The sequence below is a fragment of the Stylophora pistillata genome, chromosome 9, assembly GCF_964205215.1.
Source record: "Stylophora pistillata chromosome 9, jaStyPist1.2, whole genome shotgun sequence".
In the NCBI taxonomy this organism is placed as follows: domain Eukaryota; kingdom Metazoa; phylum Cnidaria; class Anthozoa; order Scleractinia; family Pocilloporidae; genus Stylophora; species Stylophora pistillata.
Window position 1 is genome coordinate 23,827,690 of NC_142527.1, and position 21,753 is coordinate 23,849,442.

General features: G+C 40.0%; 2 protein-coding genes and 1 pseudogene across 3 annotated transcripts; 2 read left to right on the forward strand and 1 right to left on the reverse strand.

The window, feature by feature from the left end:
* Window positions 1-895: 895 nt before the first annotated feature.
* On the forward strand, window positions 896-2,531 carry LOC148723912 (histamine H2 receptor-like). Its single transcript, XM_088732042.1, has one exon. The coding sequence runs from the start codon at window positions 1,046-1,048 to the stop codon at window positions 2,012-2,014; it is 969 nt and encodes a 322-aa protein (XP_088588168.1). The 5' UTR covers window positions 896-1,045; the 3' UTR covers window positions 2,015-2,531.
* Window positions 2,532-11,005: 8,474 nt separating this feature from the next.
* Window positions 11,006-12,285, forward strand: LOC148723913 (adenosine receptor A2a-like; annotated as a pseudogene).
* Window positions 12,286-17,255: 4,970 nt separating this feature from the next.
* Window positions 17,256-18,867, reverse strand: LOC148723914 (uncharacterized). Of its 2 annotated transcripts, XM_088733937.1 has the most exons (2): window positions 18,557-18,867; window positions 17,256-18,494 (listed from the first exon to the last, which is right to left on the reverse strand). In XM_088733937.1, exon 2 carries the CDS (start codon window positions 18,137-18,139, stop codon window positions 17,429-17,431), a length of 711 nt encoding a protein of 236 aa, XP_088590063.1. In that variant the 5' UTR covers window positions 18,140-18,494; window positions 18,557-18,867; the 3' UTR covers window positions 17,256-17,428. The 2 variants fall into 2 exon arrangements, with proteins under 2 accessions (XP_088590063.1, XP_088590064.1); XM_088733938.1 differs by lacking the exon at window positions 18,557-18,867 and having other exon boundaries at window positions 17,256-18,534.
* Window positions 18,868-21,753: the final 2,886 nt, after the last annotated feature.

The window sequence follows — 21,753 nt, forward strand, 5'->3', positions numbered from 1 at the left end:
CATAAAATTCTTCCTTAAAACCTCTCTAATCGAAGACTTCCTCGTCAGAGCCTAGTTACACAACCTCATGTATCGCGATAATCGATTCTTTCGCGCGTCACGGTCCATAAAACTAACAGACTAATGTGTAACGACTTCTTTCTTGCATGGAGACAGTTTACCAGAAATTTCTTTTGTATTCTTTAGAGGCCTGATAGGCCTAAGTTCCAATCAAGTAAAATTTAGACTGATGATGTATCGAAAAAATCACCCATTGAGTTCATCAACGCTTGAAAGTTTGAGATGAATGAGAGGCTTTATTTATTTACGTATTTTTTTTAACAAAGCAGTCGTCGAAAATATCGTGAAACCCTTTCCTTCACCCCCACACCCGATATGAGTTTGCATAACTTGCGTATTACTCGCAGCAAGTAGTACATCACCGACTATTTTAAAATCAACTTTCAATTCGAAGCTCAACACATTTCTTCATTTAAATTACGCTACTAACTTTAATATGCCGCAACAAACTTGACACTTGGTTTAGTTAGATTCAAATATGGGCCCCCTGAGTCTGTCCACGAGTGTGACCAATTATGAGATAAGCGTGAAAAAGGTTCTTAAAGCGTTTTAAAAACTCTTTGTCATTGTTGTTTTATGCAATTCTCGTCAATAAAACAGCTGCCTATCGATGGGAAACGTTTGTTGATTTTTATTAAACTTCTGCCGATAGGCTTAGATATAACAACTTTTACATTGATGGACTGGAGACGGATAACACAAAATTTAAGTTTCATAGCATATTTTCAAAAAACTTTGAGATCTTTTTAATGTCACAAGTACCTTTCCTCAAACAGACGCCGCAAAAGTAAATTAAATGTGCCTGTCAATAAGCTGCATATTCAGAGAAAAATTGTGAATAATTGCATGCATAAAAAATGACGAAGAAGCATCCTCAGCAACAGTCATTAACATCTCTTCCCTGACGAGGGCAGCCAGTTGAAAATTTCAAACGGTTTCCAAATTTATTTTGTCAACTTCTGTTGTTACTTTGCACCAACTTAACATGAAAGATGACTACACAGACCAACATCTCAGCAGTGCAGCATCCATCGTTCTATCAGTGTGGTTCTCCTTGTCTGGTGTAACCGCTGTCACTGGAAATGTCGTTGTATTGTGGCTTTTCTACAAAAACGAGTCTTTACGAACAATTTCCAACCGCTTTTTGGCCTCTTTATCCGTGGCGGACGCTTTTGTCGGCCTTGTTATCGATCCTGTTTGGATTGCTATCAGATGTTGGATTCAGCCACCACCTCGAAGCCTTTTGTTTACGATCAGATTCGTGTTGTGGGTTCACACAACTGTAGCCACTACTTTGAACTCGTGCTGTGTTTCAATCGACCGTTTTATTGCAATTCGGTTTCCTTTCCGGTATCAGGGCATTTTAAGTAAAAGAAGATGCACTGCGGTCATTATTTTGGTGTGGTTTATTTCACTGAGTCTTCCTTGGTCGATGTTGTTAGTAACAAGAAAAAATGATAGACTACCAATACATGTGTGCCCTGTATGTATAGCGTTTCTAGGTTCATTATTTGTGGTCTCCTTTTGCTATATATACATTTTCAAATTGGCCAGAAAACAATTCAAGAGAGTCAGTTTGGTAGCCAATCCACTTCCTGACTCTGGTGAAAATATAAGAGTTCGTACTATACAAAATTTTAAATCTATTAAAACAGTAGGTTTTGTTTTAGGTGCTTGCATCATCACATGGATTCCCAGTTTAGTTCTGCTGTTGGTTAAGGTTTCTAGTTTTAAAGCAAATCGGATGTGTAATGAGAGTAAAATTCTATATCAAGCAAGGCCTTGGGTTGAGGCAATCGCTTTTACTTCATCAGCGATTAACCCATTCATCTATTACTTCAGAAATAGCGACTTTCGCCGAGCCTTTCGCCGCACCTTCCGTTGGCTGCCCTGTGTTTATGAACAAAATGCAGCAGACCATGGCGCACAGCGAGAGCGAAACCAGATGGTATGAAACACTGGGACTCGCACGCATAACAACTTGGTAACTAAGGAGGCTAATATAAACTCTGGCGAAAAAGTACTCTCGCGTAATTTCAAACTTGTTGCTCCGCATAAACAGTTAATGGCGGATGAAACGGAAGCCTTACTTCCTAGGCTTGTATAACGTAGCTATGTTTCGTAGTAAATGTTAAGAGCAAACATAAAAAGAACTCTCTTCTGTCATATCTGACAATTTTTTCAGGACAGGTAATTTAGCCCTGGTCAAATAGTTTTTATTCTGTTCTGACAATAAATCCGGCAAGATGTATGGAGAAAACTCTTATATAAGGAAAGTTTAAATTGTTTCGATCTACAAAATTAAAAAAAGAAAGAACATTCATCATTTCTATAATCTTGGGAGTATCGTAAATATCCATTTTCAAACTTGCGTTTTTTAATTTCTGTTTTTTTTTTTTTTTTTTCGAGTAAGGATGACGAGCTTTTGTAATTATGTTAATGTTAGCTAGAATAAAGTGCTTAGGTCCACATCCTGGATAATAGAAACCTTATACAGAGTCGATAGAAGGCGAATGCAAAGAGAACGTGGTGAAACAAAATTAAATGTTTTAGAGACCAGGACACGCCGAGCAATACGTCGGTACGACTTGTCACGGCGATAAGTCGCCCTAACATATCGCCTCGCGTGACAAACTGAATGTTTGTGTAATCCGTCGGTGCGACTGACTTTTCTCAACGCACCTGTTTGCATTCTTCTTAAATATCATCTTCTAAAGGTCGACTCCATACAGAGCAACTGAGTAACTGGGGCACTGCTAAAGAAATTCATAAAATTTAAGGAATGTGAGGGTATAAAACGAATTACCCAGAGACAAGAGGTAAACATCGTTACCAAGACTGAAAGTTTTTAATCAAATTCCAAATGTACTCAAGCAGCAATCCGTTTCAACATCATCTATTACTAGCAGCAGAGTCCTGTTCCGTTTTGATATATCCCTAGAGCCCAGTCTCTGGTCGCTCAATCTTCAGATCTCACATTATTTCATGCTACAAGGCGTTCTGCCAGCTGCTAGTTCCGTTTCGAGCGTTAGCCCTTCGTTAGGGCGAATGGAGGAATTGTGGATTGTATGTGGGTTTATATGCAGAAAGCAGAGCTACGCCATTGTTGGGAACATGGCGACGAGAAAAACACGAATGCATTAGGGGAATGAAAGACCGCTGATTGCCATATGTTGTTTAGAATGACGAGGTAAATTAAAGTGCCTAGAGAATTGTTTTGATGCGTCCTTGTAATTCCTTCCTACGTCGCGAAGGTGTTCTCGGAATCGGTCACCTAGTCGTCTTCCTGTTTCACCAATGTATAACTTTTTGCAATAAGTGAAAGTTATGCAATAGATTACGTTGGCGGAGGTGCACGCGAAGTGATCGGTGATCTTAATGAATCGCTTAGGTCCCGATATTTTCTCAGCGTTGTGAATGAAAGAACAAGTTTTGCAACGCGCAGGAGCGCATTTAAAAGTGCCGGGTTGGTCATTAGTTTGGAATGAACTTCTGACCAAAAATTGCCTATATTTTTGTCGCGTTTGAATGAAATGAGTGGAGTTTGCGAAAAGATAGTGGCAGTCTCTGGATCACTTTGAAGTAATTTAAAGTTTTAAGAATAATGGATTTAACTGAGTGGTTGTGAGGGTGAAACGTGAAAGTGAATGGAATGCGGTCGGAATTTTCTTCTGTGACGTTTTTAGTGCTGACTGTAATAAGTTGGGTGCGGTGGTAACCTGCTTGAACGACAGAAACAGAGTAACCACGTTAATTCTAAAAACTGGCACATTGACTCTGATTTGTGGGAAAAATCATCACTACATAAAAGACGAAGTCTTAGAAACTGTGAAAAGGAAATGGAATTCTTAACATGAGATGGATGCAAAGATGAATACAACAAATAACTATGTGAGTAACCGTTGCCTTCAATTGAAACTTTGATATCTAAAAAGGATGAAGAATTGTCGGAAATTTCCCAGGTAAATTTTAGAGCCGGGTGAAAAGAATTGACTGCGGTTATGAATTGAGTTAGCTCCTCTCTCGTAGAGGAGGTAGCGCGATACAGTCGTCGAAGTAGCGACCGTAGAGTTCAGGTTTGGGGGCAATGCATTGGCTAAAAAAATTGGTGTTCAACAAAACCTACAAAAAGATCGGCATAGCTGGGTCTCATTTTGGTACCCATGGCTACGCCGTTGGTTTGTTTGAAAAAGTTGTCCCTGAATGAAAAACAATTAGGTGTGAGTACTAGTTCAGCTAAGCGAAGTAGGGTTTCAGATTTAGGTTCCTTATAACAGTACGTTGATCAAAATAATGTTTGAGGGCCAGAAGACCTTTGTCATTAGGAATGACAGTATGAAGAGATGTAATGTCCATGGTGAAAAGAAGTTTGTCCTGGCCAAGAAAATTAAAGTCGCGAAAAATATGAAGAGCGTGTTGGCTGTCTTTGATATATAATGGTAAAGTTTTGACGATGGGAGCCATGATTTTGTCTAAATAGCTGGAAATAAGTTCGGTAGGGCAACTGCATGCCGAGACAATGGGCCGACCTGGGTTGCTAGGTTTGTGAATTTTAGGTAAAAAGTAAATATAAGAAGTTTTAGGAGTGGTTATGATGAGATTTTTTGCAGTAGCCGGAAATTCTTGTTTAGCTATGAGTTCGTTAATCGTATTTTTGACGACGTTTTGTCCTTGTCATTCCTTTCTACGTCGGGAAGGTGTTCTCGGACGCAAGACAACAAAGGAGTTATTCCTGTTTCGTGCAGAGCCCATGACGCGGCACCGCATTGATCATTTACCCCTCCAAAGGAACAAAGCGCCGTCATAAAATTATCCTGAAACTTCTTATCGTTATACTTTTAATACTTGATAAGTACACAAACATTTGCACTTGAATAGGGGGAGGAATGGAAACTCGGCCTAGTCCTAATACTCTCACGTCCAAAATGGCGGGCCCTATTGGCATCATCTCATGTCTCGTGTAGAATATTTCATTTAAACAGCAACAATAATTTTTTGTCATCCAGCTCTTCTGACTGTGGATTCTCTCTTTGTCGGATGGTTCCATTTATTTGGTTCTAAAGTACCTAAGATCTCTGCTGGATCACTATTCACCTGGACGGTGCTCACTGCGGCACGTAAGCCTATAGTCATGCTCTCTAAGTGCTGGGTATTTGCGAGAACCATTCAGTCTATTCAAAAGCTCAGACTAAAACGATCGTTTTAGTCTGAGCTTAATGGTTAAGGCCGACCGGGTTAAAATCACTTTATTTCCAATTAAATAAACGGCCTGACAAAATATAGAGACTTTGCATGCTTTAAAACTTTGCATAGAACACTCTAACCTTGTATTTGAATATTTTAAGATTTTCTACTGCACATATTCATGGCTCAGAAGGTATGAATTTGATTCCCCTTCAGTTAGTGGAAAAAAATTGATGCTAAACGTTGTAGTCTGAATTCTACTCGGAGAACAGAAAACAAATTTGTGGCTAGAATGAAAGAAAATTCCATGCCAAAATTAAATCGTAATCTTAGTCTTAATCATTTGTCTTCAAGAGTAACAATGCATATGGGTCATTATAAACTCGTCACTCGGGCTTCCGAAGGAAACGCCCAAGGTTTAAATTCGGCGTTGTTTGTTTGTTTGTTTGTTGTTTTTTTTTTCGTTCAGTCACAAAACGCAGTTCCACTACAGCGCATGCGTAAAATGTAAGCGCATACGTAGAATGAACCCTAGAGCACATGGTTTAAAGCAAGAAAGCAATGGCTGCCTTCGTGGACAATTCCTTGCTTGATGCACCCGAAAGAAATTCGATGGCTATTACGCCCAATGTCTATACAAAATCACACACCGTTCGCGGTAGAACCGCACTAAAACTTGTGGAGCGATTTGGGAACGGGTCGTTCCTCGAACTTTACGAGAGATCAATTTACGAGCGATTCTTTACGAGTGAAGCTTTTATCGGGAAATATCAAGCGAAACCTGCTATATCAAATGAGTTATGTCATATTATGTCGGTACTTGTTCAAAGATGAATTTTCATATAATCTTTTGCCATACTGAATAACATCAGATAAGGTGTTTGAATTCCAACAACTTCATCATTTCATTACAGAGTAACAGAGTGAATAGACAGCCACAGCACAACTCACATTGAACTTTCTGGTTTCACAGGCATGACTCTGAAAAAGGGTGCTATTTTGAACTTTTTTAATTTTAACCCCTTTTAACTCAAATATATCATTGTTAACGTTATGTATACTCTGAAAATAATGTGCTAAGCCATTCAGTTATGATACTTCAAGCAGCACACATGTACCTCGAGGATGGTTTCTACCATAAATATCCTTTGCCCGAGAATCGAATATTTTGAAGCCCACATTGCCTTTACAATAGATGACACCTGCAGTACATCCTATTGTCACGACAAAATTGTTGAAATTTTCAGATATAAGTGATTGAAAGGCTCTATCTAAGGAGGTACAGCACTGATATCCTTCCATTGTCGTGTCTTGATGAATAGTACCAGTATAGCTCTCACTGTATTGAAGTTCATAATCATTCTCTAAGACATTTAAAAGTGTGGGTAATTCTGTCTGCATTAAAAATGATTGTCTAGTTAATTGAGACAAACATGAATACAACTGATTTCCAATGCTCACTATTGACACGAGATCATTAGCAGAATTAATTCTTTGTTTGTTATTGTAAATCAAAGAGCGTAAACTCACTGCAACACATTGTTGCCCTGAATTTTGTCCAAATATCAATTCATTAGCTTGGCTATATGACGTCATTATTGTTCTGCGGCAAGAGTCAATCTATATTGGAGTAGGACCAGGATTTTTCTCAACATCTGAACTCAGTTGAAATTTACAATAGTTTGATGCGTGTGTCTGACTGTTATAAAGACACAAGGGTCTATTACAAGAAAACATTGATAAAAACCACCTTGCTTTATACTTCAATTTCATTATCCTCTGATATATCCACACTAAACAATTCAAGAAATACTTCTTATCATGTTTTGTAACAATATTTAATCTAATCCTCTTCGTATGAAGCTTACATATATTCTTTGTATGTATGTATGTACGAATATTTATACAAGGTAGCCCAGTTCAGCAACTTAGCTAGTGTAACATTCACTCTGTGTAACACCCACCCATCCCACCCTACCCATCCACGTCTCCTACCCCTAACCCTGCAGGAGACAGGGCCTACGGTTTATTCGACCTTATCCGAGAAGACTAGAATATCTATCCATTTCTTGTTATTATAGAAAGGTAGCAAATTCTCCTCAGTTATTTTAAGGCCATGAGTATTGGTCCGGCCGGGGCTCGAACCCTCGACCTCCCGCACAACACAATTCGGCGCTCTAACCAATTGAGCTAACCGGGAGGCAGTATAATGTAACTCTTCTAACCTTCACATAATCACGTGGCCAAGAGGACATCGGTATGCGTGGACGAATACGCTCATAAACAAATTCCTTCAGTTTTCTGCTCTTTCTTCGAGACGTTTCAGTAGCTTTTGGTATTGGGTTCTCGATCACGTCTAAATACACGGTTGTATTTACCGAATTTATCCGTGAAAAAGTCGACCCTTTATGACCGAAAAATCAGCCCAAAAAATCACCCTCGACTTATACACGGATCATAGACAAAGACCTGACTCAAGCAATCCAATAAATTAGCATAACATTTGCCCGAAGTCCATAAGGAAAACCGAGTTCACAAAACCAGTTCTAATTGTGTTCGAGTTTCGTCAGTTTTCAGCGCGTTCTTCATCGACGAAAAAGTTTGAAATAATAAACTTTACGACGTGGGTTACACAGAAACCTAGTAGGTCTAATTTCTATTGTATCTTCTGATCCGTAGAGCAGACATTTTTCCTTACAGCTTCGCTGCCGTTTCCGTAGACTGCGCTGTAGCCATTTCCGGCGTCGTTACGCCAGGCGAATAATCTGGGGGAGTTATTCGCCTGGAGTGACGACCCCGGAAATGGCTACAAAGCAGTCTACTGTTTTCGGTGCTGTTTTCGTTTTCATCGAACGATTACAGTAACTTAGTAACCTGGCAAATGCTGTTTACTCGCGCGGTCTTATTTGTTACGCGCGTGTTGTGTGTAGTTTCTAAGATGGCACTGTTTTCATCGAGCTATCCTTCGAAGCTCTTCGGTGTTCCTTCGGTCTACTAAATCTCCTTTCAAAAGGTTATTTAGATGCATGAAGATTTCATTTTCAAAGCGTTTTACAAAATATGGTAAATTGCTTCTCCAGTAAATCGAAGTGCTCGTATATGCTTAAATAATGAGTCGTGGGGATGTAAACAAAACAGCACACAGTTACATTTTGCTCTTCAGTCTTTTTAATTCACCGTGTTTTCAATACATTCTTAGATATAAGAGATCAGCCATTTGGGAAATTTCTATCGGTCTGAATTTCTCTTAACCAGAAATTATGAAAAATCCGATTTTTGACCTTGAAAATGGGGGGGGGGGGGGTTGACTTATACACGGGGTCGACTTATACACGGGGTCGACTTATACACGGATAAATACGGTATCTATTATAGTTTGACCAGTCATTTTCTTAAAAGAAAAAGATGAATATGGGCTACCAGTTTGGTGCAAGTTGGCTAAGACATATGCAAATTTTTCCGTTTTAGCACGGCAGAAACCAGATGGCACGAAGTCGACTGTTTTTTTTTTTTTCAACAATTGCCATAAAAGTCCTCCTTAAAACCTTCTAATCGAAGATTTCCTTGTCATTGCCCAGTTATACAACCTCAGATATCGTACTAAGTGATTCTTCAGCGCACCACGGACAATAAAATTAACGGACTAACATGTAACAACTTCTTTCTTGAATGGAGACAAACAAAGTTACCGGAGAATTCTATTTTATTCTTGAGAGGCCTTATAAGCCTAAGTTCCAATCAAGTAAGACTTAGACTGATGATGTATCGAAAATACGACCCATTGGGTTCATTAACGCTTGAAAATTTGGAATAAATGAGAGGCTTCATTCATTTACGTATTTTTGTTTTGTTTTGTTTTTCTTTTTTTGTAAAGCAGTCGTCTAAGATGCCGTGAACACCCCCCCTCCCATTTGAGTTTGCTCAACTTGCGTATTTTTCGCAGCATGTATTAAATTACCGACTATTTTAAAATCAACTTTTAATTCGAAACTCAACACATTTCTTCATCAGTTGAAATTAGGCTAGCTACTAACTTTAATATGCAGCAACAAACTTGAAATTGGTCTCGTTTAATTCAAATATGGGCCCCCTGAGCCTGTCCACGAGTGTGACCAATTGTGAGACTAGCGTGAAAAAGCTTCTTAAAACCTTTTAAAAACTCTTAGTCGTTGTTCTTTTGTGCAATTCTCGTCAATAAAGCAGCTGCCTATCGATGGCAAACGTTTGTTGATTTTTGTTAAACTTCTGCCGATAGACTGAGTTCCAAAAACCCTCGTTTAAACACACCTATCGACCAATAAGATGATCTATACTACCTCAAAAACATGTTGTATACGTATTTCCTTACTTTTTCTTTTTTTACAATGAGGACAAACCAAGGAGTCGCCGCTTTCGCTGGAGGTCTTTATGATTACGCAAATGTAAACTGAAAATTAGTTATTTTTTAAGCCTTTGTTTGACTCACTGTTTTGGTTGATCGCGTTACACTAGGCATGCGTATCAATTTTATATTTGTTTAACACCCTAAGTGCCGAAAGCAAATAAAAGCATGCATGAATGTTGAACAGCAAACGGTGCTCATCATGTTCAACATGGAAACGTGACTAATTCTAAATTTGAACTATTTCAGGGGTATTCTTGGCCAGGAAAAGAAAAAAATACGGTTGTAACAATACTGGACATTATCTATTAGAGTTTGACCATTTATTTTCTCGAATGAACAAGATGAATGAAAGCTACCAGTTTGGTGAACAAGCGGTAGAAACCAGATGGCGTGCACGAAGTCGATTTTTTTATCCAATTGTCATAAAAGTATTCCTTAAAAACTCTCTAATCGAACATTTCCCCGTCAGAGTCCAGTTACTCAACCTCAGGTATCGTACTTGTTGATTCTTCAGCGCGTCACGGACCATAAAACTAACAGACTAACATGTAACGACTTCTTTCTTGAATGGAGACAAACGGTTTACCGAAAAATTCTGTTGTATTCTTGAAAGGCCTGATAGGCCTAAGTTCCAATCAAGTAAAACTTAGACTGATGATGTATCGAAAACACCAACCATTGAGTTCATTCACGCTTGAAACTCTGAAATAAATGAGAAGTTTCATTTATTTACGTATTTTTTTTAACAAAGCATTTGTCTAAAATGCCGTGAACCCCCCCCCACCCCCCCTTTTGAGTTTGTTTGTTTGCGCATTATTCGCAGCATGTATTAAATTACTTTAAGATCGACTTTAAATTCGAAACTCAACACATTTCTTCATTTAAATTAGCTGACTAACTTTAATATGCAGCAACAAACTTGACATTTGGTTTAGTAAGATTCAAATATGGGCCACCTGAGTCTGCCCACGAGTGTGACCGATTGTGAGATTAGCGTGAAAAAGCTTCTTAAATAAAAGCGTTTTAAAAACTCTTAGTCGTAGTTGTTTGTGTAATTCTCGTCCGGCAATAAAGCAGCTGCCTATCGAGGGGAAACGTACGCTGATTTTTATTAAACCTCTGCCGATAGACTGAGATATAACTATCTTTACATTGATGGACTGAAGACGGATAAAACAAAATTTAAGTTTCATAGCATATTTTCAGAAAAATTTGAGATATTTTTAATGTCACAAGTACCTTTCCTCAAACAAACGCCGCATAGAAAAAGTTAGATGTGTCTGTCAGTAAGCTGCATTTTAAGAGAAAAATTGTCAATAATTGCGTGCATAAATAACAGGAAGAAGACGCATCTCTGTCAGCAACAGTCAGTAACATCTGTTCCCTGACGACGGCAGGCAACTGAAAATTTCAGACGGTTTCCAAACTTATTTCTCGTCTTCTGTTGTTACTTTACACCAACTCAGCATGAAAGGTAACTGCACAGACCAACATCTCAGCAGTGCAGCATCCATCGTTCTATCAGTGTGGTTCTCCTTGTCTGGTGTAGCCGCTGTCACTGGAAATGTCGTAGTGTTGTGGCTGTTCTACAAAAACGAGTCTTTACGAACAATTTCCAACCGCTTTTTAGCCTCTTTATCCGTGGCGGACGCTTTTGCCGGCCTTGTTATCGATCCTGTTTGGATTGTTATCCGATGTTGGATTCAGTCACGACATGGAAACCCTTTGTTTAAGATGAGATTAGCGTTGTGGCTTCACACTTCCGCAGCCACTGTTTTGAACTCGTGCTGCGTTTCAATCCACCGTTTAATCGCGATTCGCTTTCCTTTCCCGTATCAGGACATTTTAAGTAAAAGGAGATGCTTTGCGGTCATTATTTTGGTGTGGTTTATTTCACTGAGTCTTCCTTTATCGATGTTGTTAAAAAAAAAACGAAGATATGGATGGGAAGTATATATGTCCTTTGTATGTACAACGTTTATAGGTCCATTATTAGTGGTCTTCTTTTGCTATATGTTCATTTTCAAATTAGCCAGAAAACAGTACAGGAGATTTTTTCCAGCCAATCCACTTCCTGACTCCGGTGAAAATGTAAGAGTACGTTCTATGCAACATTTTAAAGCAATCAAAACAGTCGGTTTTGTTTTAGGTGCTTGTATCTTCACATGGATGCCCAGTTTAGTTCTGTTTTTGATAAAATTTTATAATAAAATAGGAGGACGGAAATGCAATGTAGAGAAAATTTGGTCTGTTGCAAAGCCTTGGGTTGAGGCAATCGCTTTTACTTCATCAGCGATTAACCCATTCATCTATTACTTCAGAAATAGCGACTTTCGCCGAGCCTTTCGCCGCACCTTCCGTTGGCTGCCCTGTGTTCATGAACAAAATGCACCAGGCCATAGTGCACAGCCAGAGCGAAACCAAATGGTGTGAAACGTTGGGACTTACACGCATAACAACTTGGCAACTAAGAAGGCTGATACAAACCCTGAGGACAATCCTGGCGAAAAAGTACTCTCGCGTAATTTCAAACTTGTTGCCCCTCATAAACAGTTGATGATGTACTGAAAGGGAAGCCTTACTTCCTAAGCTTGTATAACGTAACTATGTTTCTTAGTAAAGTAAAGAAAAAAACAATAAAAATACCTCTTTTCTGTCATATCATACAATTCTTTCATGACATTCAATTTTGCCCCGTCAAATAGCTGTTATTCTGTTATGACAATAAATCCGACAAGATGTACGGAGAAAACTCTTATATACTGAAAGTTTGAACTGTTTGGATCTACAAAATTAAGAAAAGAGAGAACATTTATCATTTCTGTCATCTTGGGAGTATCGTAAATATCCACTCTCAAACTTGCCTTTTTTATTTTTCTGTTTTTTTTTTCGAGTAAGGATGACGAGCTTTTGTAGTTATGTTAATGTGAGATAAAATCAAGCACTTAGGTCTCCATCCTCGATAAAAGAGACCTTATACAGTGCCGAAAGAAGGCGAATGCAACGAGAACGTGGTGAATCAAAATTTAATGTTTAAAGGTCAGGACACGTCGAGCAATACGTCGGTACGACTTGTCACGGCGATAAGTCGCCCTACATATCGCCTCCCGTGACAAACTGAATGTTTGTGTAATCCGTCGGTACGACTGAGTTTTCTCAACTCACACCTGTTTACATTCCTCTTAAATATCGCATTCTAAAGGTTGGCTCCCTATAGAACAACTGAGTAAGTGGGGCACTGCTAAAGAAACTCGTAAAATTTAAGGAATGTGAGGGTATGAAACGAATTACCCAGAGACAACCAAGGTAAACATTGTTACCAAGAGAAAACTTTTAATCAAATTCCAAATGTACTCAAGCAGCGGTCTGTTTCAACATCACCTATCAATAGCAACAGAGTCCTTTTCCCTTTTGTTATATCCTTAGAGCACAATCCCTCTAACCGCTAAATCTTCAGATCTTACCTCATTTCGTGCCATAAAGTGTTCTGCACGCTGCTAGTTCCAGCCTGGTTTTTCTTGTACTTTCCTTGCCTTGTCCACAGCGCAACAAGCGAAAGGCAAGGCGAAATTCTCTATTTCGAAATTTTTCAAAAGCTAAACAATTTGGCGAATTTCAGCGCGCGTTAAAATAACTGACCAGCATAAAGATATATATATATATATATATATATAACTAACTGCAGACAGTACTGTTTCGGCCTTCTGGGCCTCGTCAGTGCAGTGCTAATGCTAGGATGGGGGAGAACCGAGACGGTCACCCCAAACGACCCAACCTTTGTGGTATCGTCTAAGCCATGCCAGAGTGCTCAAACTAGAGTAAACTAGCGAGCATGCGCAATTGCAACGGCAATGACTCATCCCAGATAGAGTGCTCAATTTGGACATGAAAGCAAAGCTTTGTATGCCAAAGAGCTATATCTAACTGCAGACAGTACTTTTTTTTTTTTTTTTTTTTTAAAATATAAAAGCCTGGAGACCAGGCGGTTTTATTTCGTCAATGATATCTATTTACAATTCTAATTGATTAAAGTATTCGAATTAAATTATGAGTTACTTAAGTATTTACAGGTCTCCATTAACTAATGACATTTTCTCTTACAGGCGGCACGAACAGCGCACGGGCTATAACAGCCCGGAGTAAGCGCCCACCTGTAAGAGCTAACAAAGTTCTATTTGCTATTTACAAAGAGTTTTGTCCCGACCATGTGGGGCGCAAACAGCGCGCGGGCCTGTAGCCCGGAGTAAGGACCCCTCATGGGCGAGGTTTAACAAGTTTTATTATATACAAAGGTTCAGGGGGGAGCAAGAGAGGGAAAGAAGACAGGTTTACCAGCATCGGCCGAACAAAATGCGTTTTTAAAAGACCAAAAATTCCTTAAGGTATCAGTGTCGCTGCTAAGAATTCTGAGTTGGACATCTTTTTTAATTAAGTCGATAATCGCGTTGGAGCTCAAAAGAGAACCTTCGAAGGTAGCTTTATTTCTGGCAAGCCAACACCAATATATGATGGTTGCCTTGAGAAAGTTAGATAAGGACATACTGGTGGTAGATTGGTCTAGGGAAAAGGGGTAATAGATAGAGGTAGGGGAGATAGAGAAGGGGGAGTCGAGTAGAACACGAAAAAGGGGAGAGAAATAGTCCCAGACTTTCACAACTCTGGGACATCCCAAGAAACAGTGTTCAATAGTTTCTGTTTTACCGCAGATCGCGCATTTGTCATTATTGATGTATCCCCAAGACTTTAGGAGATATCTTACGCGGATCATTCTATGGATCAATAGCCAAATTAGATCGTTCTTCTTGTTCTCAATTAGCTTTAGGCGAGACTTGCGCCACACCCAGGCCCAACGATTGATGGGGCGGTCCATAGCAGACGCCCAAAAACCGGAGCACCGGGGTGCAGCGCAGACGGGGTCAAGCAACAAAAGATATAAATTCTTACTGGTGAGTAAATCAGGTAAGGCACCAGTTTTCTGATGCAAGGTACGGAAATTATCTAAACAAAGCCGGTAGTAATTGGAAGGAAGGAAGGAAGAGGGGCCAGAATTTGTGGGAAAAGAAAAACGGGGATCTAGAATAGTTAGCTTATGTCCTAAAAAATATCGAGCTAGGTAATGCCATTTGGATGTGCCAAAGTCATCTCTTAAACTGGAAAAAACAGAAAGGCGCAGGCTAGCGCACTTAGCTTTAAAATTAACGACGTTGAGGCCCCCAGAGGATGGGGGCGCACAACAGCGATCGCGACTTACATTTTCCATTTTTTCTTTCCAGATAAAAGGCCAAATGATCGACTTAAAGCTATCGTGCACCCAACGGGGTGGGGGGATGACTTTAGCAACGTGCCATAAACGGCTTGCGCCTAAAGTGTTTACAATTAAGGTTCTACCGATAAAAGACAGGTCTCTTTGTTTCCAAAGATTTAGAACCGAACTTAGTTTGTCTAATTTGGCCCGCCAATTGTCGTCGTCGACATTGACGAGGCCGTTTGAGAAGTAAACACCAAGCACTCTCATTTTAGTGACCCATTTGAGGCCATAGGGAGATTCAATTCTAGTTCGCCATTTTCCTAACCACATTGCTTCAGATTTGGACGTGTTCAGTTTAGCGCCAGATCCTTGTTCAAATTTTGATACGACTCGGAGAAGTGAAGAAAGAGATCTTTCGGATTTTAAGATGCAAGTAGCATCGTCAGCGTACTGGGATATTTTATATTGAAGGCCCCCTGCTCCGGGGAGCAGGAAACCTTCAATATCTTTACAATTACGGATTTGCGTTGATAATACTTCTGAAACTAGCACATAAAGGAGAGGAGATAATGGGCATCCTTGTCTCACCCCTCTTCTTAAGTGGACAGGGGGGGACAGGGAGCCATTAACAATGATTCTAGAGAAGGTTTTAGAATAAAATAGTTCGACCCACCCACAAAAGGAGGGGCCGAAACCAAATTTACGCAATACTCTCATCATGAATTCGTGGTCAACTCGGTCAAAAGCTTTTTCTTGATCTAAGGAAATGAGAATACCTGGTTCATTAGTTTTGTCAATCATGTCAAGGGCATCACGAAGTAAGGCCAAATTTGAGAAGATAGTGCGGCCGACCACGCCGCACGTTTGGTCTGAATGCACGATGGAATTTATGACTTTTTTCAATCGTTCAGTGATGATTTTAGATGCTAACTTGTAGTCAGTGTTTAACAAGGAAATTGGGCGCCAATTTTTTGCGAGGCGTCGATCATCTTTTTTGTGGATGAGTCGTAGGAGGCCCTCGTACTGGCTATCCGCGAGGGAGCCAGCAAGAAAGGCCTCGTTCAAAACAGAAAGGAGAGATTCGCTCAAATCGTTCCAAAAACACGAGTAAAATTCTGTTGGGAGACCATCAGAACCGGGTGACTTGCCGGTCTGAAGGCCTTCCAATGCAGTAAGTAATTCTTTATTAGAAAAAGGGCCTTCACATAGATTGCGCTCATAATCAGTCAGTGAAAATTCGAGGTCGTCAATTATTTTAGTTTGAATTCGCATATCAAGAGGATCTTGGGTGAATAAATTCTTGTAGAAATTGGTTAAAATTCTTTCAAGATCATTTTGAGAATTTCTGAGAACACCGTTCTCGTCAAAAAAAGATTCAAAACTATTCATGTCAGCTCGTTTTTTCTCCAGACGGAAGAAATAGCGTGTTGGTTTCTCACCTTCTTCGAACCATTGTGCTCGGGAGCGGACTTTAGCTCCTTCGGCCTCTTTCGAGATCAGAGAGGACAATTGGCTTTCCAAATCGCTAATTACACCTGGGTTATTTAAGCGATTAGAATGTAAAGCGTTTTTAGCATGGGTTAATTGATTAGTAATTAGGATTCTTTTGGCATTTGCTGTTCTCTGTTTACGGATACAGTATGAAATACTTGTTTTGCGGATTTCAATTTTTAGAGCATCCCACCATTCGCGAAGGGAGGCGAATTCGGGGATTTTAAGCTTAAAGTTGTTAATCGATTTTGACATAATGTTTTTAAATTCTACATCTGAGAGTAAAGAGCTGTTGAACTTCCAAATTCCAGGACCGTGATTAGAAGGGTTAGTCGTTAGTTCAATTTTTACAAAGTCATGATCGGATAGGTCGTATACGCATGGAAGAATATTACATTTCGTTACTAGGGTTAAGCCTTTAGCGACGAGAAAGCGGTCAATTCTAGATGCCTGGGTATGGTCTTTGTTAGACCAGGTGAAAGTTACTTTGCGCGGGTTGTTTTTGCGCCAAATGTCTGTAAGTGAGAAGTCAGCACAAAGGGATCGGAGAAGTTTTTGATCAGACAATAGGATGGCGGAACAATTTAATTTATCTAGGACATTGTCTACACAATTAAAGTCTCCCCCGATCACTAGATCCCCTTGGGGGAGAAAGTAATTGTGCAGACAAGAGAAAAAACTTTTACGATCCGAAATAGTATTGGGAGAGTAAATGTTTACTAAATTTAGTTTAGAATTATAGTAGTCAATGAGTAAGCTCAATATTCTTCCTTCGGAATCGGTCAAAAAACGGATAATTTTGCCTGGGAAGTTTAGAGAAAAGAGGATGGCAACACCGGCGGACCTGCCAGTCCCGAAGGACCACAGACATTTGCCGCGCCAGAGTGTTTCGAATTCCTCCGCTTGTTTTTTGCATGAGACATGTGTTTCTTGTAAAAGGATTATGTCACAGTTTGAATAATTTAATTCTTGAATAACTTTTCGACTTTTACTGGAGGACCCGAGTCCTCGCACATTTAGAGAAATTATTTTAAGCTTACTCATTGAATATAAATAAAAAATTAATATCTGTACCGCCTTCTCCTAGGTTTAGCTTTCTCCCATCCATCATTATCAGTTTCGGAGCCAGAGTAGTCACGGCGGGAAGATCTATCGCGGTCATCGCGGCCGCGATAATAATCTCGATCGTTTCTATCTCTCTCTCTTCTGTCGTCTCTCCGGTCATCTCTTCGTTCTTCTCGATCGTCCCTCCCTCGCTCGTCTCTTCGTTCTCTTGGTCGTTCTCTTCTACCTTCGTCGCGTTGTTGTTCTCGTTGTTTCTCTTGATCTTGTTGTTTCTGTTGTTCTTGCTGTTTCTGCTTTTCTAGTAATTTCTGTTGTTCTTCTTGTTGTCGCTGTTGTTCTCTCTGTTGTTGTAGTTTTTTCTGCCTTTCTTCTCTTTCCTTGGCGCGCTGGGCTCGCTCTTGTGTCTTTTCCTCTTCAGTTTTAGGTGGCGTTGGCTCACTATCGACGTTCGCGCTGAAGAGCAGGAAGGGGCATTGAGGCATGGAATGGTTGTCCGCTAAACAAACGGAACATCTTGGCGAGTCTTTACATTCTTGAGCTCGATGCCCAGGGCATTCACAATTAAAACAACGGACTGCAGAGCAGTCTTTGGCCATGTGGTCAGTAGCTCCACAATTCCGGCAAGCTTTTGGCTGATTTGGGTACCATATTTTAATAGGTTCACCAGCTATGTTGATGTTGGCAGGGATAGTTCGATGTAGCGCCATTCGAGCCGTTCTTACTCCATTCTCGATATGTTGTGCAATTTTGTCGCGTCGAAATGAAAGGACACGACCGTAGTGGCTGAGTCGGCCAATCACGGCAGTGTCGGGTAGTTCAGCGGGGGCTTCATGGATCTTGACGAGGACCAAACGATTTTCGCAGTCGCCCAAGAACACTTTGAGACCGGCAATCACGACAAAAGGTGTTTCAAGAGCGGCTTCTTTAGCTGCACGGCTCTTAAAAGTCACGATCCAAGATCTATTGGACGCCTTTCTCTGGATTCCGGTGATAGCGTCAATATCGATTTCTGCCGCGTCAAAAGCTTCGAGAATTATTTGCGATGTGACGATTGTATCAACGCTAAAATAAATAGAGCGATCCTTCGTGATTTTACTTTGACTAGGAGCCAGATTTTTCAGTACCTCAGGGATTTCGATTTCCACGTCTGCGTCCCAGGACTGTGAACCTTCTACCACGCTTGCGTCTACGACGTCTCCTGGATTCGCTGTCGAGTTATCGGTAGTAAACTGGCTGATATTTTCACTTTCCTGGCTGTCCATGTTGACCAATTGCTGCAAAAGCAAGAAAAATAAACTTTTCATAAGCCTTTTAACCCAAGAGGCCGAGAAGCTTATAACTGTTTCGGCCTTCTGGGCCTCATCAGTGCAGTGCTAATGCTAGGATGGGGGAGAACCGAGACGGTCACCCCAAACGACCCAACCTTTGTGGTATCGTCTAAGCCATGCCAGTAGCACAGTACGCGGAACGAAGAAAGTCGAAAGTCGCTAAAAAGAGCGTGACGACCACAACTACAGAATAAAGGTAATTAAGGAGACTTACCACGTCATATTCATCGCGTTTCACGGTATCCTTTATACTTTTTCCCCATCTTTTGAGTGTGCTTTCGATTTCGCGGCACACACTTAGCTTAAAATTCAAACTTAATATGTTAGGTATTCTCATTAATGGCCTTTAGATCCTAAACACAGTACGCCTGGGCTGCTTGTGCTATGATTTGTGCACTCATAGCTTAAAACATGAGGGGATACTCATATCCAAAATGTTATAGGTACCCCTTCTGAAAAAGAATATTTTAGCATTTCCAAAGGGACAGACATATGCATCATCATTTAGTTACTATAGAGAAGGAGAAAGGAGGTTGCTCAACCTCAGTTGTTCAACCTGCATTTTGAAGAGGAGGGGACACCTGTATCCGAGTGATCTAAGTATTCCTTACAATCCTCACATTATGAAATACTGATACTACCCAATCGGCATGGCATGCATTCTTGCGCTCTCGGCACCCTAGATACTTTGATTCAAAGGAGTAATCTGAAAAATAAGTTAACAATTTCCGTTCCGCTCGACTCCGATCTCTGCTGACAATTTTTCTTGGAGATTTCTTGGACATAACAAGTGAACCCTGCAAACTACTCAAAAAGAACTATCATTACGCTGCCAAACTGACCTGACCATACCAAAGGAGATCGCTGAGTCGATGTTGAAAACCTAATATCAACGGACGTTACAAAAGGGAATTGTAGCGTAGTCCAAACGAGTACAAGTACGATGATAACACAATGGTTTTAACAAGTCTCATAAAAGCCCGCCATTACTAGGCGTAATACATCAACAACGACATCCGGGATACCTCTCATTCTACTGCGCATGCCCGAAGGGCCTATGACATTACAACATCGTTACAGAAATTGCTTAAAACGATTTCTAGAGAAAGAGAAGACCTGCTCCGCATTTTTTTTACAAACATTTAGTCGAAGTTGGTTCCATATTTGGGAAATGGGCAACTGCCATAGAAACTCGTAAAATATAATGAATGTGAGGACATAACACGTATTACCAAGAGAGAACAAAATTTAGGACTAGTGCAAAGAGAATTTTTTTTTGTCAGATTTCAAATCTATATTTTTACAAAAAAAAATGGAAAAACTAAAGTTGCAGTCCAACATCGTCCATCAATGGCCGAGTCAAAATGATAGAGCGAAAAACGCTGCACTGCTGTGCTGAACTGAACCACAGGGTCGCTATCATTCATGGTAAGATGGTGGGCAGCAACAGCAGAAGAATGAAAATAAGCTTGGTGAATGTTTGAAATTTTCCTTTCCCCTCTTCACACCAAACAGATTTTTACAAAACTGAACGTTTTTGCATGAATTATCATGATATCGTTTGAATGATGATATATTGTTTATTGACAGACGCGTCTAATTGATCGATCTTTTTAAGTTCTGGCCGAAAACGGTGATAGAGTTCGGATGAAAATAAATACAAATAACCCAAAATTAAATCGTAATCTTAGTCTTAATTATTTGTATTCAAGAGTAACAATGCATGTGGGTCAGAAGAAACTCGTTTTACTTGATCTCAATTTCCTGTCGATTTCAGAGTGGAAGTCGAATGGGACATCCATTTTTATCTACATTAAAACTTGGCTGAACCAATGACTTAGCCCCGTAAACGTTTAGCAAACGCCGTCGGCATGGGGGGGCACTAGGGTATGGGTAAATAAAAAGCATTTCCTGCTCTTTTCCTTTCCCATCATCCCTTTCTAGGCCGGGCATGGCACTCCCGGGCCGCAGCTGTTAAGTAAACGATTGGAAAGAATCACCCTTTGGCAACCCCAAGCGCAACATCACACGACAATTGTCACAAGAAAAGGCTTTTAATACTTATTTTTTTATATAATATAACTACATGACCATCTTAATAGTTATACAAATCTACTCTGCTCCTCTTGAATTTTATGTATTCTCTCATTACAAATCCGTAATTAGCTAACTATATATTTTCTCTCAGTTAACTAATTAATATATATACTACTGTAAATAGCTCCCAGTCTTTTTCCTTTTTTAGTGTCCCAAATTAGTAAGGGATATTTCCCTAGCTTAGGATGGCTCTTCAATGACAATTTCAATAAAGTTTTACTACTACTACTACTATTACTACTGATACTGCTACTACTGTTACTGCTGCTACTGCTGCTGCTACTGCTGCTGCTACTGCTGCTACTACTACTACTCATTTTCCACGCTAGAAGTTTACTGATTGCATTCCTCCTAACAGTACCTATAGAGGTTCTTGTGTCCTTCTTTACCAAAAATTCAGGGTCGCACAAGCATTTAAATTCGACGATAGCGCGACGTCTAAAACGAATTAAATTCGTTCTTGACGTTTTATCCGTCTTGGTAAGACGGATAAAATAACGATAACGCGTCTTCAATTTTAACGTCGCACCGAGCGTCGCGTCGAATGAAATGCATACATTTTCTTAATGTATTTCAATTTATTTCAAAATGACACCTCTGACCAGAGGCACTGCATTTGGGGAGAGAAATAAATTCGATCGTATTGATTTCGACGCATAAAACCACGCCATGATTTACGTCGACAGAATGACGGATTCGTCTGAATTAAATTCGACCGTAGTGCGACGTATAAACTAGGCCTAAAGATTAAGGAATGCGTTACGATATGTCATTGCGGGAGTTCGTGATACTTCCTATCTAATTACCATAATTATCGCTTTGGTTTTTAGAGCCTTTCCTTCTTTCAAAGAAGCAGCATGACACTTCTCGCGATCGCAACCTCCGGGTTTTTTCAC

Excerpts from the sequence above, each read along its gene's own strand:
- LOC148723912 (XM_088732042.1), top strand. The coding sequence starts at position 1,046 with ATGAAAGATGACTACACAGACCAACATCTCAGCAGTGCAGCATCCATC.
- LOC148723914 (XM_088733937.1), bottom strand. The coding sequence starts at position 18,139 with ATGGCGCTACATCGAACTATCCCTGCCAACATCAACATAGCTGGTGAA.